At 42.8% G+C, this 17,969-nt stretch overlaps 1 protein-coding gene across 1 annotated transcript in view; it reads left to right on the top strand.

Moving 5' to 3' along the window:
- The first annotated feature begins 415 nt into the window (after positions 1–415).
- The window catches only part of CADM1 (cell adhesion molecule 1), a 290,324-nt gene continuing 272,770 nt past the window's right edge, over positions 416–17,969 (top strand). The window contains exon 1 of the mRNA XM_026657898.1: positions 416–574. Within this exon, the coding sequence (XP_026513683.1) occupies positions 454–574 (121 nt within the window). The 5' untranslated portion in view covers positions 416–453. The remainder of the gene's footprint in view (positions 575–17,969) is intronic.

The raw sequence follows: 17,969 nt of genomic DNA, 5'->3' as shown, positions 1-17,969 counted from the left end.
GGGGGGGGGGCGAGAAATGCACCCAGTGGATCTGGGGGTTGGGGCTGCAGCAGGTGACAGAGGGGGAGGGTGGATGGATGGGGGGGCTGGTAGGGGTGCTGGGGGCAGAGCAAGGAGGGGGTTAGGGGTAGGGGACAGCGGGGAGGCTTGTGGCAGCTAGCCCCCCCCCTCCTCCTCCTCCTCCTCTCCCCCCTGGACACCTGGCTCAGGTGAGCAGTAGCCTCACCTCTCCCGCCGCTGCGCCCCAGGCTGGAGATGAGACTTTACCCCCGTTCCCTTATCGCGGGGCGGGGCCATGGCTGGGCTCATTAGCATCCCGCCAGCCGGCGCCGAGAGAGGGGCGGGCCGCCCGGCCGCCCCGCCCCGCCCCGCGGTGACGTCGGCGCATCTCATTAGCGGGCGCTCGATCGCTAGGTGCGGGCGGCGCTGGCAGAGCGAAGCAGGTGCCCGGACATGGCGAGTCGGACCGAGCCCAGCGGCTGCTCCGGGCGCGGCGGCGGCGGCGGCGGGGTCCCCGGCATCCTCCCGCTCCCGCTGCTGCTGCTGCTCGCCGCCGCCGCGCTCGTCCCCAGAGGTAGGGCCGGGGGGGGGCTCCGGCCCCATGGCGTCCCAGGCGCCGGGGTGGGGGGCGCCCCCTGACTGCACCCCATAACCCCTGACTGCACCCCATAACCCCTGACTGCACCCCCACAACCCCTGACTGCACCCCCATAACCCCCTGCTGCCCACCAACCCCATACTACATCCCTGTACCTCCCCGCTGCACCCCCTAGCTCCCTGCTGACCCCCTGATCCCCCCCTGCACCCCCATAGTGCCCCCTATAGCGCCCCTTGCACCCCCTACAGCTCCCACTTTATTCCCCTGCCCGTATGGCTCCCCTTCTCCACCCCCTTGTGGTTCTCCTGCAGCTCCCCCTGATCCCCCCCAGCACCCCCCGCCCCATAGCCCCTCTCCTGCCCCCCGCCGCTCTGCCCCCGGGCAGGGCCACTCTCGGGGCTGGCTGCGGTTCCCCTCTGTCTGGCTTTCCAAAGCAGAAGTTGCCCCCCCGTGACTTGGCTCCGGCTCCTTCCCCAGGCCCTGACTCACTGTGCGTCTCCCTTCAGCAGCCGTGCTGGGGGGCAGGGGTTTGGGGGGGCAGGGGTTTGGGGAGGGGGGGGCAGGTTTCTTCTCCCCATTTCCTCTCTTTCTTTGGCCAAGCCGGGCGGCAGGCAGCGACCGTGTGAATTAAACATCTCCGCCCCGCTCAGTGGTTTGAATCCAGCCCGGCTGCTGCCTCCTGGGCTTGCAGACTCCCGGACAGGCTCCTGCTTCTCTAAATCTTGCAGGGACGTGGAGGTTGGAAGGACTAGTTCAGATCCAGTGTTGGGAGTCTCAGCCCCTGGTGTTACAGGGGCTAGCTGCGTGTTGTAACTAGAAGGGGATATTATTTCCTTCCCTCTCTTGCAAACATGTTTCTCTTCCAACAGCAGCGCCTGTGAGTGTTGGCAAGATTGGAAATGAAGAGGGCAGTGTTTGCTTTCCATAACAAAAGGGAGAGAGACAAATCACTGTCAGATCACTCTTTGCACTGCTTCAGATAATGCTGTTTGCCGATTTCTTTTCGCCCAGACCTCCCTCAATACATACAGGTGTGGAATAGATCAGATTGAACATCCCTTGTGCAGAGAACCGATGATCAGTTACATCAGCAGCAACAAGTAGCAAAAAATAAAAAAAAAAATTTGCCATATCAGAAAGAAGGTTGAGCTGTATTGTGGCCTGAAGGTTGTTCTCTGGCTGCTTAAAAAAAGTCTTCTAGTATTTCTCGCTCTGTTTTGGTTTTACCAGTTATTTTCACAATTATGTAAATAGTATGCAGTTGAGTAAATCGTAATGTGCTAGGTCAAGCCCTTGAGAGGATTATTCCATGCCAAGCATTTTTAAAAAGTGCTCTGTTTCCTCCAAGCCATTTATTTTATAGACTAAATGTGTATCGGGTGCATAAAAATGAGATTTTTGGTCTCATTTTTCTTCCCCTGAAAGCTTTGCGTGAATCGCTAAATCTTTAATTTATGGGTTGGTAGATAAATTGGTTTGGCAAGCCTGGATTTGTTCGAGGTTCCTTCTTTGTGATGTCCAAGTTTTGTTGATCTTAATAAAATACTCCTGAAAGAGCATCTTTGGACTACTGCATTGTGAAAGACCCTGTGTCATTAAAACCTGGGTGCACCTGAGGATCTGAAACTGGTGAATAATAGAGGCAACAATACATTGGCTGCTGAAGAGACTGTTGGGCACAGATATTTCCTTTAGATCAAAAATGAGAAATACATAGGGTTGCTTATGGAGAGTAAAGTAATGGGTGGGGTACATCTGAGTGTTAAGCTTGCTTGTTGAGTGAATGGTGAAAGTAGTAACTGCTTTATTTATAAATATTTTGCTATATGAAATTGCTGTTCTTAAAAGGGGATATATAGTGACTAGTAAAGAAGGAATTGTGGGCTCGACAGTGCGTGTCAGTGACATGAAAATTCTGTTACTGGTTACCATGGAAGCAGCTTCTTGCTCTTGTGTATTTTATGGGTCTGACTGGCTATCAAGTAGTGTTCACATTTAAAAGTAATTGGTTTCTGTGTGTTTTCTATAATTCTTTGTTCATAGAATTGTTGTAATTGAAAGTGCTAAATAAGTCTGGGCCATATGCTGCAAAGGCAGGCGTCTGTCAGTGCAGCCTCAGAAAGGATACCCCGATGATGAATTGGGAAGCCAGAAAGTCTGTAGTGAAGAGTTGAAAACCTGTTGGTATCGAAGTAGAACTTGCGTGCTTCCATTTTCTTTTCTGTTGTGGCTAACGGGAGCCTTGTTAAAATGAGTTCTTCAATGTAACATAATATGTCTTTCATTCAGACTAGATGCTTTTCCCATGGCGATTGTTTTGGATTAAATGGATGTTAATTTAACCCAGCTAAAATGGGATTGCCCAAGCCTTTCTGGCTCTATAAAATTGCTCCTGCTTTACAGGGAAGCTGTATGATTTAACTTCAAGCTATAACGGGAATCTCAGCTGACAATTTTGTGGGTGATTTGGGGCAACTTCCGCAGTACTGTGCCACAGCGTTTTTGCAGAGGCTTGACAAGCTTGTATTCTGGGCTACGTATTCTATCAAGTGCTGCCTAGCTATTGTTGCGTTTCTTCTGCATTGAACTGAATAGCCACAGGAGGGACTTGCACTTGCGTCTGGCTTTGATAAAATATCCCTCATTAATGCCACTTTATATTTACAGTGTGTCACTGGAGACGCACAAGGCTTCATTCACTGACTTGTGTGACAAGAGGAGCTAGCGTTATTTGACTGGGACATTTTGGAGGAACAAGAGAGTCATTGAGTGATCTTTTGAATTTAACTAATACGAAAGGGGGAGGTGGAGAATAAAAGAGCAGGCAGTTCTCTCCAACAAAGAGCGTTATTCATATGTATGTTGTACATGTTTTCCCCAGTGGCCCTCTTGGTCAGGCAGTGGGGGAAGAAAACTGGTGTCACTTTCAGTTCATTATTCTGACTTGACATACCTTCTTTGAGCGAGGAATGCTCTCCAGAGCAAGGCCGCCATCCTGTGCTGCCTGTGTACCAGTTAGGTCAATGGCAGTTACTTTATGAATGTGCCATTTTAAAACGCATTGTTTTGGAGCAAGTGCTAATTTGAGTTCCAGTCCCTCCTCTTAGCTCAGCTGTTCCATAGATGTAAGTGCTTGCTTGTTGGGGGAAGGGGGTGGGGGGAAAGGAAGGGAATGTCCCATTGGCTGATAGTGTTTGTTTTTTTTAAGGGTAGGGAAACAGAGATGTCACTTTGGCATGGCTCTCAGCGGGCAGAGGCCAACACTCAATATGTTCAAACGCTCAGGTATTTATGCAATTACTGCACTGTGTTCAAGGTTTTTAAGACGTTTTGCTGCCAGATGGATTTTTGTCCTTTTCAAAAATGACATTGTAAAATGGGCTCTGGTTTTATGGGATCATGGAGTTCGCTTGTGCTCCTGCTCATACCTGTTAGGTTTTAGTTTCACACATAGTGAATTGTTCAGTCGTTGGAGCTGGAGAATTGGATCACTAAACAATACTTGAGCTAAAATAAAAATGCTTTCATAACGTGGCTATGAATACACAGTATCTCATTCCCTGTTTCTGCATCTCAAACTCTTAATGCCTCATCTCCTGCTTAGAATCACCAGTTTAAAAAAAAAAACACACTTTTTTTATTAAACGAAAGGCTCGTACCGTGCTACTACGCGGCAAGCCGGGTAAATGGAGCCCAGCTAATAGACATAACAATCTGAATTAAAATATAGCAGCATTAGAAGCAATTGAAAAGACATGAAAATGAGGGATCTGAATGCTGCAGTTCTTCAGTTAAAAGGGATGTGACTGACCTGTACATTGGGCATTACTCACTGACAGACTGGAGAGCACCACGCAGTGGTAACTGTTGCAGAACAGATAATTTGCTACTTGGAGCCTGGCGGTCATTAATCTCCACTAAAAGTTTGATTATCCGAGGCAAGGGGTAAAGCACTAGATACTCTCCATTGGCTGAATTTATGTCAAGTTTTCTTAAAACCCCAGAAATGTTTTCCTCACTTCTCCCTCTTCCCCCTAGCACCTTTAAAAGCAATTAATATGCAATAATGAGGTTTCAGTACATACAGGAAAGAAAATCCATGCCATGGTAGTAAATACTTGTTTGGTAATAATTGCATAGATTTGCGTGCCTTTCTGTCTCCTAACTCTAGGGTTAAATAGGTCCTTTCTGCAGTGCTGGGCAAGGTACAATACGGTGATATTGCTCTCTCACTGTCTTGGTGGAATCCTGTAATTGGGGTGTGCTTTGGAGCATGTTGTAATGGCTGTGCTGAATAAATCAAACACGGTAACTGGTATAGGGCTAGGCAGTGTTAAGACTTGGTATAAAATAGTCTAATGCCATGATGAATCTGTGTATTTCTTCAGTACCTTTCATCTGATGGTCTCAGTGCTTTACGCGTAAGTAAGTTTCACCCTCTCTCCCCGAAATAGGAAAAGAATACAGGAATGACTGCAGTCAGTCCTGGGGTGGAACAAGCAGCTGTGTAACGGTACACAGTAATATACTACATGGTAGTTTAGACAGAATAACATTCCAACTCAAACCACTGGGGGAATTTAGCGAGGCAGAGTATAACTGCCCAAACTGGAATCTTGTCTGACATCCAGAGTTAACAGAGACAAGATGGGTGAGGTAATATCTTTTATTGGTGAAAGAGAGAAGCTTTCACCGACAGAAGTTGGTTCAATTAAAGATATTACCTCACCCACCTTGTGTCTCTAATAGCTTTGGACTGATACAGCTACAATGCTGCAAATCAGGGGGTTAACAGTTATACTTGTAAGAGAATGCAGTGGGATATCTAATGACAAGAAGGGTCAGGACTTGAGTTTTACATCTTAGCCAGGATAGATAAGCCCTGTGAGCAACGGACCAGCAAAAAGATCTGCTCAGATGTCCGTGATCTAACGTGACTGGTCAACAATCCCACTGAGAATATGGGTTAAGCAGACTCTTGTAAATATAGAGCAAGATTGTAAGGAGCCTTTGTCTGCAAGGGGGGGAAGAAATCTTACTATCCACTGTGTTTCACTGGGACTGAGCTGAGCACTTGGCATGAAAAAATATACTGAGAGTTTCTGGCTCTGGTGAGTGGTCTGCATGATATGCAAACACTTGAGTGAAGTTGCAAAGGAGAGGCTGGCAAAGAAAATACAACTATCCATTCTGGTTGTGATATGGGCTCATTCAAGGCGCTTGAGCCCTGGTTGTAAGCATGAAATTAGGTTTAGGAACCTAATCACCAGTGGGATTACTATGACCTCTTCTGAAGGACAGGAAGAAGAATACCAATCATCTAGGCTTCACGTACACAAGCTATGGTGAGATGGGGGCTAGTCACTAACACCTTCATCTCACTAATTAGTTTTAACCAGTGACAATATTGGACACAACTGTACAACTCCGGAAAAGCTGCTGCTGCTCTTGTTTTTGGGGAGGCCGTTGTACCCTTAAGCCAGAGCATAGATATGTTCCTTCTTCAAGCAGCAGTCTTCATCAGTTTCTAGTGTTGATCTTTTGCTGATTTTGTTTGACTGACTTTCTTTTTTGGTTGTGTAATTAAAGAAACAGTTTACATAAAACAACTGACTCAGTAAATAAAGATGGCTTAGCGCTGTTTCCTTTGGGCTGTGCCAGACTTCTGAACATGGTACATGAGGGCAGCAGTATGCAGAGATTCTCTGCCCTATTGCTGGATCTAAAAATCCTTGTGTGTCTGAGGCCAGGCCCAACAGAATCCATTTTTGTTTTAGACCAGCCATGCTGCTTCTTCAGACTATTTATGTGCTCTTACCAGCCTGTTTTGTTGATTTAAAAATAACGTTTCCTAGTAACTTTCTGGTAGCATTATGCATGTGTTTGGCACTGACTAGTGCAGATGCTGGTAATTTACCTTTTTAAAGTGTCTTTACAATTCTTTGGATATGTCTTTCATTTTGAGCGAAACATGGTAGAATGTTTCAGGGTGTCCCAGAACTCCTTCTCTGACTGTATACAAAAGTTAGGCACCTTCTTTTGTTTCTGGGGATATGATTTTACCAGACTTCTAAAAGGTTCTATATGCAAGTGGACTGTAAATTTAAAGCATTCAGTCTGGCTGGATTCCAGCCACATAAGTAAACATTTATGCAGTGGTTTAGGGATACAAGCAAAGCTGGACAGTAATCTGTATCTTTTCTGTGTAACTGGACATTACACAGAGAACTCTGTAGTCATTTCCTTGTGGAGCATTGTATACAATTCTCCAGTGTTGCAGAACCACCAGCACTGAATAAACAGTCTTTGTTCAGAAACCTGCAATAAAAGGGAGAGAATTTAGCTGGAATGTTGCAATTACAAGTTGTACCTACTTGTTTAAATCTCGTAAAGCTCTGAAAAAGTAACTGGTTTAATTGCATGCTCCAGCCAACAGCTGCTGTTGTGGTTAATGGGAGGTTCCATTGCAGAACTTTCTTTGAAGGTCTTCCAGGGCTGGCTCAGAGACTTTGGTGCAGCTGGCTTCAGTTTTGTGTCGGAAGAGGTGGGGAGAACATGGGTGTGTGGGAGGGATAGTTTTTTTGACATGCAGCAGGTTTTCCTTGGAAACAAAGCATTACGTGGTTTTGGTCACAAGTTTACAATTGAAACAGTAGGGCCATCTTTCTAAGAAGAGCAGACGGGTGTTGGTCACCCTGGTGATATTCCAGTTGGGCTCTGTCAGATACATTAGTCAAGCCTGGCCATTCTTGGGGAACTCCTCACCTAGAAGCTACAAGTGGATATGGTAGGTCCCTTCTGATACTTGGATACATTTGTGGTTTGTGCACACATGGCCCTCACCAATTATTTTTCCAGTATTTAGAGAGAGAGACACACACACTCCTTCCCACTCATTTAAAGTCAGTTAAGTTTGCTGGGCTGGCTTGTTGTGCTGCATTTTAAATCTTTTACCAAATTGTTTTATGCACCAGCTGAAAGTGAGTACAAATCTCTGATTTTTAAGAGTGGGTGAGTAGGCCACATGGCAGGGCATGTGGGGTTTCTCCAGTGAATGAGGCGGCTCGGGTTATTCTCTCTTCCTGTCTCAAACTCCTGCTGTGGGCACAACCAGCTCTCATGGCTGGGTCCAAACTCCACCCTTCACTCAGCTGCTGCTGTGTGTGGATTTTGCCTGCCTTGGGGGACCGCCGCATACTGGGAAATTCTGGTAATATATAGCCAGAACCTGCTAGTCAATGAGAATGCTCAAGCAAGTAGTGGCACATAAGCCAGAATGTCTGCTGGACCAACTCTTATTGTATATGTACAGTACATTTTTAAACTAAATCATAAAAACTGTAATTTGACTAGTAATTTAGTGAAGGAAATTCCCTGAGAATGTTGAATTCTCAAGATAAACTCATAAACAGCAAAACCAGTCTTTATTAGGAGCTCAATACTGAGATAAAAAATGCTATCTTTACTCTCCTGCACAATGGGAATAAAGAAATGGCATATTGTCTAGGTATTGGAGGCTTAATTGGAAGAGCTTATTGACTGACTTCAGTAGAAACTCTTGCTTCTATGTGACTAAAAAGTAGCTGTTTTAATGCCTGTTTTCTGGACTGAAGACGTCCAGATTAGTTTAGCCCAAGTGCCATGTTCTGACACGGTTAGTTTTGTGTTTAATATTTTAGCAATGCCCCTTTTCTGTATTGCAGTAATACTAGCAGTAGCCTGTTAAGCAACTTTCTCAGGCTTTTGGTTCATGATCAGTGGAAATGGCATTTGTGAGCGCAGTTTGACTTGTTTTACCATTCTAACATCTTATCTATAATTTTTCTGGATTTTTTTTGGACAATAAGATGTCCACCCTCCAGGTCTTCTGTTAGTGCCAGTGGAAGTTGAGTGGACATACTGAGGGGAAAACAGACCCTTAGCTGTACGTGATTGAAACCACTTGTCTTTAGATGTTCTGTTTGGAAGTGGGGAAAGTAATTGAGCTGAGAACCTGCAGTTCTAGATTTACCAATCTGATTCCTCTTTAGAGTGGAGAGAGCACATAGCTTCCATTTCTCTTTCGGAAATCTTTGACTAAACAATGGAAACTTTAAAGCCAGAAAAAGCAGTTAATTAATTGGTAATTCAGCACTCTCCTGATTGTAAAATAACTTCTGTTTCACAGCTGTTTTTATTGGACACCTGGAACAGTGAGTCACATGTTGAGCTTCCCTCAGGGATGGGGAAGAAGAGATTCTTGTATTAGCTAGAGAAACTGGATTTTTTTTTTTTTTTGGTCTACACTTCTTCACCTTCTGTTCTCTGTGGCATTGCAGCATAGCCAGATCCGTCACGGGTAAATACAGTGTTTCAGGGCGTGATGTTGGGGGCAGGGACAGATTGCACTTACAGTACCGAAGCATGGTTTGCTTGTCTCAACATGAGAGTAGGGAGTTACCAGGATGGAGGGTTCTTCAAAAAGTGCATTCCCTGATTTAAAAAAAAAGAAACACAACCATCTTCTCGAGCTTTCTGATCCCCATCAAAGAGAAGATATTCACAGTTGCAGAGTTAGGTCATGGGGCGTTGCTGCTACATCCGTGTTACTGGTGGGAACTGCCTCCAGGTGCTGGCAGTCCATGCCTAAACATCAGCATTGTAACTGATTTGTATTAAACTTCCTTAAACATCCACTGTTTTCAGCCCACTCCCCGACAAACCTGAGCGCGCACGTGCGAATGGGGCAGGGGAATAATACTGAAGGAAAAAAATCACTGAGATCGCCTTGGATCTCCTTGACTCTTCATGAAGTCAGTCGGAGAATAAGCGCACATCCTGCCTCAAGACTCCAGTCACATAAAGCCGCATAATGCTATGGGGAATTACAGAGGTTCCCTCCGAAGAGCTAGAATACCAGTTTGGTCATCACATCGCTCTTAACAATCACTGATTCTAGCCACGCGGGGAGATGGTGATGCAAGGTGTATTTCTGCATTTTCTTTTAGAGAAACACAAGTAATAGGTGGTAATCTTCAAGGGTGGAGAGTCCAGTGTCAGTGAGTTACAGGGGATTGGATTTCCTTTAGGGGCATTAAGTATACCTCTCCTGGATGGAAGTGAGCACTCTGTACTCAGAATTCAATCACTAGTATTGATGGACATAAGAGCACTCGGGGTTTGGACTGTAGCTCTGCCAATGTGTTACAGACATCTCCGATCTCTTTGTATCCCCTTCTAGCACCTTATCTGTGAGATAAGGACTCATCCAGAATAGAACTTAAATTGCATCCTTCAAGCTATTACTAGGTGTTTGAAAGTTTGCTTCTGTGGGTTTGTTTGTTTTTTCTGTGCATTAAAACCAAAACTTCCTAAACTCTAATGCAAAACATAAACCTTGAGATGAGTGAAGACCTGGGGCAGAGCTCTCCAGATTTCATTTGGACATTTACCTGGCCAAGAAGTATAGCTTTATAATTCCAGTCACTTGGTGGACAATATGCTCCATTTGAGACAGCTGCACAGAAGTTGGCACGCTTTCCCCAAATCACCATTAATTTGAATAGCGGTTGGCTGAGGACTGTTGCTCCTCCGCAGTTTGGGTTAAATTTCTACCCATGAGCTAGAGGACAAAAGCAGCCTCTTCTATTGCCTGGCATCTGAGTCCTCGAAGTGTCGTCTGTATGAGGTATCTACAGCATGTGTGTTCTCAGAAGAAGCATAATTGAAATGAGGAAATGTTAAGCATCAAGTGACTGTTCCCAACCCCCATTCAGTAATTAGAAATAAGTCTGTCTACAGCATCAAAAGATCAGAGTAATAGGATGGAGCAAGAGAAGTGGCTTGTTGCTGCTTTTTTGGTTTTTTAAATGAGGCAGCCTCCCTCCTAGGAAAATGTGTCCTTTAAAATATCTGTGGTGTTAATCTCTAAAATTGGAGTTATTGCTACATAAGATTTTGCTACAATTAGGCCAGAAAGTAAATTGCCTTCAAACAATCTCCTGTTAAATAGAACAGATTTGCTTCACGTTTGCTCGGAGGTGAATACATTAAAATAAAGGTGAAATGAATGACTTCCTCCCGCTTTAATCCATATCCTGGGAGTAGATTGGGGTTTGTACCTAACTCTGAATGTAGAGGTAGAACCTGCACTAGACACCTTTTATTGCTGTAATCCTTTTCTTAAATGCATTTAGTGACACTGATGTATCTGTGACCTTGAAAAGGCATGTGGCTTTTAAAAAAGCTATTTTTTCCCTCAGCTGCCATAATATATCATGGGATAACTTTTGGGCAACAATCGCTCTTCATCCATAAACAGTAGCTGAAACTATATGACTGAGCTGAATTGGGGAGGAAAAGGCTAGTGGCTCTTGTTATTTATAGCTTATTCACCAAGATTTTCTCTTTTTACATGAACTTCCATTTGTTTGACCTTCTACTATGTCGTCTGAGGGCACGTAGACTGCCAGTTTTATTCTTTGCAATGTTCTTTAGCATCAAAACATTCAACGTCATGTCAATGTTTCCTTTGCCGATGTAAAACGGTGTCTTCGGTTACACAGTTGTATTTGCTTAAGCATTCTATATGGATTAGCTCAATTGGTTGAAGTTTTTAGAAGAAAGACCAATACTTTGTTTTCCTGAAGCGTAAGGTGATGTCAAACGGTATTTCTTGGTGGATATTGCAGATAGGACTGTTTGCTTTTGGGTATTCAAGCAGTCTTGTTGTGGCTTCAGTTAAGCATTTCTTTCATAGGATGCCACCAATAAGCCAGTGAAGACATGAAGCTGATGTTAGACAAATCTCATTTCTTGAATAAAATCATTGTATATTAATGTACAGGATATAACATTTGTGCATTGAGTCAATGAAAAGGTTAGTCAGCCAATTCTAACTGGATTCATTACAGTTAAGCTCCAAAATATCCCTGCTTAGAGAATTGCTGCTCTGGCTTGTTTTTTGTGTATCTCTCGCTTACTGTTGAGATTTCGAGTGAAAACAAGCTCTGATTCTTAAATTCATCTGCTTCTGCGATCCTACCCCCGCCCCCCATCCCTAACCCTCTGACATCTAATTGGTAATATGAACATGGTTGTGATGTCAAAAGGCTTCAGTGGATGACCAACCGTAGGAGTGGGTGAGCTTTTAAAAGCACCCCCAAAAACTGTGTGGGTTAAAAAAAGACAATATCTGTAACGGAGATGAAGGGAGAAGAGATTCCTTGTACTATGCAAGCTGTTTTTAAATAGAACGTATGGCAGTTTTTGAGGTGTCAGCAGTTCTTTAAAACATTCATGCCCACATCTATCTTCCTGTCTTAATGGAGAAGGGGAAAAAAACTTCAGAGTAATTTCATAATGCTGCTTAATACCGAGCAGTGTCATTCGGCATTATTATTGCTTTCTGAATACTGTCTAAGATTTTTGGGGTTACAGAGTTAAGTAGAAAGCTGATCTACAAGCATCAGAACTGTTAATGCTTTTCATTGACTGAATGTCGGCTTTATTGAACTTCAGTGTTCTTGTGGAGCAGTTGGACTAGAATTGTTTGGAGTAAGCACAATTCTTTTTTTCCAGGGGGCAGGGAACAAAACAAAAAGCCGATTAGTATAGGAAATGCTTCTGTGAAAGCAGTGGGAATCTAGGTCAGCCTAAAAGCAACTCCAGTTCTTTAGGCAGATTAATTTTTGTCACCCTAGTTTTTAGTATGATATGCAAAGTTCAGAGAAACTGTGTCTGGTTCCTTAGTGCATATTAGCCAGCAGGGGGTCTGGAATTAAATTTGCAAACTTCATTTGCAGTTGATCAGTGAGAGTTTAACTCAGGCCTAATACGGCATCATGCTGAGATGTCATTGGCATTTCTTGAACTTTCCAACATGTACACAAAACTTCACGTCACCTGTGGTAGGTGACTCTACGTTTCTTGAATGTAAGAGAAGAGAATGGGTGGACTCCAACTCTGGCTAATATGTGAAGGATGGACGGATGGCCCTGTCTTGCACATAGCATGACTTGGGACAAGTGGCACACAGCTTCCCTTCTATGTGATGCAACTCGTTTCTGGCCAGTATTAATGCCAAAATTTACCCCAGATTAGGTAGAAATATGGCAGACTTCATCCAACTCCTTTTTTTGTCTATTTAAAACTCTTTTGTTGAGGCTGGTGCATTATCTTACTGCTTACTCACTGCTATTTTATTACTTACAAAACTCCAGAAATCTCTTAAGGAGGAAATTAACTTCATTTGAAGAATTATCCTTTTTGACCTCCGTGTTCTAATAGCTCACCCATTGCTCAGATTAATGACTTTTGCTTAGTTCTTAAGCTATATCTCTAAAGTTGTGATTACATGATTGCCATCTCATGCCAATACACGTGATCTTTCCTCGCCCCCTTCTCCGTCTGATGCTGAAAGTGAGTGAAATGTGAAAGAAACATTACTCATTTTAAATAGTTTTTTTCTGCCAGGTTAATGTGACTCTTAAACTGAGCCTCATGAGCTCTGTCCACAGTAACTGCTTTTAAGTTGATTTAAAGTTCTTAAATACTCTGAATTGCTTTACATAATCTTTTTAACAGGATGTACAAATTTCATGCATTTTTTTTTTTAAAAATCCATAACTGCCAGTTGCTGTCCACTGACTATAAAGAGCAGGTAAGTGATTGCTTTTTCTGTCCATTGCCAATTTTATTCCCCACTCCAGAATTTAGAGTAATATCACCTACATTGAGATATTGAAGGGCAAAGGTAAAACCTAGTGTGAGTGAGACATGTAACACCCACTTTTAGCCAGTTCATTTATTGCTAAACAGAAATATAATTTGAGCCTAATAAAAAGGAGGATTTATAGCTGAACCAATGATGTGGCTTTTAAATTGCCCCGGGAGGATGCTGAGTGCACCGTTGCATAATGAATCTCTCAGCCATGCCCTCTTTTCTGCAAATGGAATCTTATTAAGTAAGTTAACGCAACCAGATAAATACACAATACAACATTGTGAGCCACATATGCCATGTTAAATACTGCTGTCTTCCTCTTGGCTTTGCAATGGATAGCATTTCGTGTGTAGTTGCTGGATAGGTCTATTGGTGCGATTCCTGTGTGAGGAGAAGGGCTTCCTTAGATGATTTATTGCCCCTTGATAGTCTTACGTTTCTTGCACGGGGAATTTTAAAATTTTGTGTTCTCTTCTCCCACAGATGAAAATGACTTAATGGGGTGTAGGTGTCATATCACTTATTTTTAAGTCCCAAATAAACTTTGAAACACGCTGAGATTTAAGTGTGCATGCCACAATGCAAAGGGAAAGAAAGAAGAGAGAATACGTGGATTTGCGTTAACTCTAATGTGTTGAGGATCTGGGCTGAAATTTTTCTTGGGTCTCAAATGAAGATGAATTCCTTCAGTTAGTCATTCAGGTATGTATGTCAACCACACAAGAGGACTGGAAGAGCAGGAGTGTTGCAGATGTGGCGTATGAGACACAGTGGGGAGAGCTGCCTGGGAAGACTTGCCTAGTGATTGTCTGTAGTGCAGATTTAAAGACTGCTACTGTTTATATATATTTTAGTGGATTAAAAGGTAACCTGGCTTCCATTAATAATTACAGTGGTGCTGCCATAATGAAGGTTGCATTCTGGAACAGACTTAAAATGAGACATAAATTTCAGGGTTTTTTCCACACATGGGTGGTCTTTCAGTCTGAAGTTTCACACAGGTTTTTATGCCCTTGGAATTTTATATGTAGGTTTTTTGTTTTGTATTCTTTTCAGAAACTTTGAATAGGAAGTGTTTGAAATTGTTCTCTGCTCAAAATATGTTGGGGTTTTTACTATTTTGTTGACTGTATTTTTAAAATAACGCTTTGCACCTGTTACCAATTGGCAGATGTTAATAGTTGCTTAGCTCTGGTACAATGGGTAAATCTTACTCCCTGCCAGAATAATTCCAGTGGAGCTGTGCTTACTGTAGTGGTCTGTAAATTGCTCAGTGCTTAACGTGCTTGGGAGAATTCTGTTTTGTTACCTGTTCAGTTCCAATGGGCTGCAGGTAACATAATGCCCCGCTCAGACTGTCTGGGAAGCTCAGCCCTTAAAGTCCTAATCTTCTATATCATATTTGCCAGTGCCTTCCCACAATCCCCCTCTGGGTGAAGCGGGGTGGGGACCGTGCTTAGTTTGGGCGGAGGGGCTTTGTCTGAACCTGAAGCTATGAACATTGGCCTGGCCCCAGCAGCAGTGGGAATACCACCTTCAGGGAGGAAAAACTCATTAGACCTCTTCCTACCCAGCCAGGCGGAGACTTGGAACCAGGGAGCCGCCTTGATAGCAGTTGGTCCTGATTCCTTTGGCTTACCCTATCCCCAAAAATGATTACAGGTATCTGAGGGCTGCATTGGTTCCTGATGATTTAATTCAAGGTTAGGGGCCTGGCCTTTTACAGGAAGAGGGTCTCAACTCTGCTTGTGTTACAGAGGTCTTGTTGGACCGTGCCGTAGCCCTGGCTTTGGCATAGTCTGTTAAGTTGGTGGTGTTGCTGGGTTACTTGATTTGATATGGAGGATCTGGTAGGTATGTTTAAGTGTGTTTTTAAGATAGTCAAGGCTGCCCAAAGCATTGGATGACAGCACTCTTTTATTATTATTTGTAAAAGTCCAAATAACCAAAATGAATTAACTTTAGGCTCCTGAGTCGTCAACATGAACAAGTATAGATCCTGCAATCAAATAAGGAGTAGCTTCAGTTTGGCCAACTGATCTTTTCTTACAACAGGATATTTAAACATGTCATGTGACTTTCTTCCAAGAGGCTCACGAAAGACTGCCCCGGTGTATAAGGGTCACATACTGAAATTGAAGAGAAATGTTTTTCAGTGTGCAAAGCTTAAGAGAAGTGGTATAGACTTTTTTTTTAACCACTGCCTCTGGACTAGGGTGCTGAAGGCTGTCAAATCTTGCACCTTTCACCAGCACTAAATTCACTGAGAAAGGAAAACCTTTAGGACACTTTCAAACACAACTGTTATTTTTAAACACGTTTCTTGACCCACATCCAAGGCATTGGTCTTCGTTGAAGATGTAAGTCCAATATACTTTTGAGGTTTTAATAAACTTCTTGATTTTTTTTTTTTTTTTTAGTTAAAAAAAAAAATTATTTTAAAGAAATATTATTTTTCAAAGCTTGGTTAATAGAAAACTGGCTAGATAATCTCTTACCTAAACCTTTGGAAAAAGTCACGTGAATAAACTTGCCAAAGGGTAATTTTTTGACAACTTATTAAGCTATTAAAAATGAATTTTAGTGACAATAATGCCTCTGAAATTGGTATCTTTATTTCAAATTGGTTCACAGGCTTTAAGGAATTTAAGGTGCCTGGGGAGTAAACCGCACTAGCTAGATATTGAACAACTCGCATCTATTTTTCAGGAAAATATATGGGCATTCTGGAATGGAAGCTGCAGCTACTAAAAACTGCAACACGTAAGGAAGGTGCTGCTTGCAAAGCTTAGAATAGTGATGATAAAAGTAGACCTTCATGTTGTTTGATCTTGCAGGTCAGTGAACATTTCAAGAGTTGTTCCTGTTGACTTCCCTCTGTGCCCTTTGTATCGATTTTAACCATTTCACATCAGCATGCAATCTGTTTTATTTATTCACCACACACTGTTTTGTAGGCTTAGTCCTTTGGTGTATCTAGCATTCATTTGTCCAGATTAACGGCATGCAAAGGAAAACTGGCTTGTATTTCCATGATTTAGTTGTAAATATGGTGAGCGTGTTGATGGATATTGTTGTCACAAGTGCTTACAGCTTGTGGGCTGATTACTGAATTTCTTATGTTTTAAATCTGTGCAGGCTATGCATGCTAGTAGGTTCCCAAGGGAACTAGAGCACTGAGCTTGCGGCTTGCATATAGAAATGAAATCCGAGGTGTGGTTGTATTGCATTGATATATTTATCAGGAAAATCTTAAGTTCAGGGCCACTTGATCTGTGGCAGCAGCAGGTATTTTGAGACTGGACTTGGAGCAAATTTTTCCCTTTCTTCGCTGAATAAAGTAATGATTTGGCGACAAAATGTGCGAAGGATGTTCGTGAGCTCATATGGAGAGAACAGTAGATGGGAGACACGTTAATAGATACCAGCGGGGTTAAAGGGACAAATATGTGATTTGCTGCTAGCTTTTTAATTGACTAATAAGTAGTAGTAATTGTATTACGCCTTTATGGTATTCATTCCAGAATGCCTTTGATGTCTGTTTAGGCGTCTGATGTTACCACACGAACGTTTCTAGGAAATATCCCTCTGCATGCAAGGCATGGTCTTGGCAAAGGATTATTTGGGTGTTTTGTTGGCCCAGAAGGTAGGCAGTGTTTTGCAAAGCTTGTATGAAATCTTGCTTGGTAGTAAACTTTGGATTCTTTTGTTCTAGGCCAGTAGAAAACGAAAACCTATGGCATTGGCTTGCTTAGTATCTAAAAGTGCGTGGGGAGTGAAAATGAATTGATTGTATTGTGTATCCAGTTAATTCTGAACTGCCTTAGTGCTATTCACTAAGCGTGTTCACTCTGAGGGCGGTATTGTACCCATTTACTGATGGGCACATCGAAATACAGAAAATGAAGTGGTTTCCTGGTGATTCTCATTCACACTTGGCTAGTGGCAGATTTGGAAACTGGACCCACGAGCTTTGACTTCACTAGGATTTTGGCGGTACTTGGCTGAATTGGGCTGAAAATTTGTAAATGACATTGTAGAACTACAGTACTACTCAGTGGTATGACAAAATGAGATTTGGACACAAGTGATTTATAATACAGTTGGCTGACTTGAGTGTATTGGTAAAAGAGATTGGGTCCTTGCTTTCTCTCCCAGACACACTGCCATGCCCTGTTAATGCAGTTAAATGACACGAACAATCCCCAGTTCTTCAGCGTCATAATCGCATTGCTTAGATTAAATGAACAAAACTCAAAACTGTGAGGTTTGCTCAGTGGCAGGTTGGTTTCCCTTCCCCCTCCATGTGGCTAACTTCTGAAACAGTGAGACACTTGAAATAGAAGCAGTGCTTGCAGACGATACTTACTTTCTTTGCTGGAACTAGGGCTCCATCCAGTATTGATAAATTACATGGAAGTCTAGGTGTGATGAGAGGAAGAGAGATGATACTTGATGATTTTAGGCGTATGGACAGAATAGGCCTTAGAGTCATACATCCAGATGGATTACATAGGGAAGTTGACATCTTGTTTAAAAACAAATCATTCATTATGTAGCAATGAATAATCAAGCATTACAGTTTCATCTCTGGAGATTGCTTTTTTTGGTTGGGATTTTGATAGTTCAGTAATTAAAAGCTGAAAGCTGTTACACTGTCTACATGTT

The sequence above is a fragment of the Terrapene carolina genome, unplaced genomic scaffold (assembly GCF_002925995.2).
Source record: "Terrapene carolina triunguis isolate 2854851 unplaced genomic scaffold, T_m_triunguis-2.0 Scaffold374, whole genome shotgun sequence".
Classification (NCBI taxonomy): Eukaryota; Metazoa; Chordata; order Testudines; family Emydidae; genus Terrapene; species Terrapene triunguis.
This window is presented reverse-complemented; position numbering and strand designations above follow the sequence as displayed.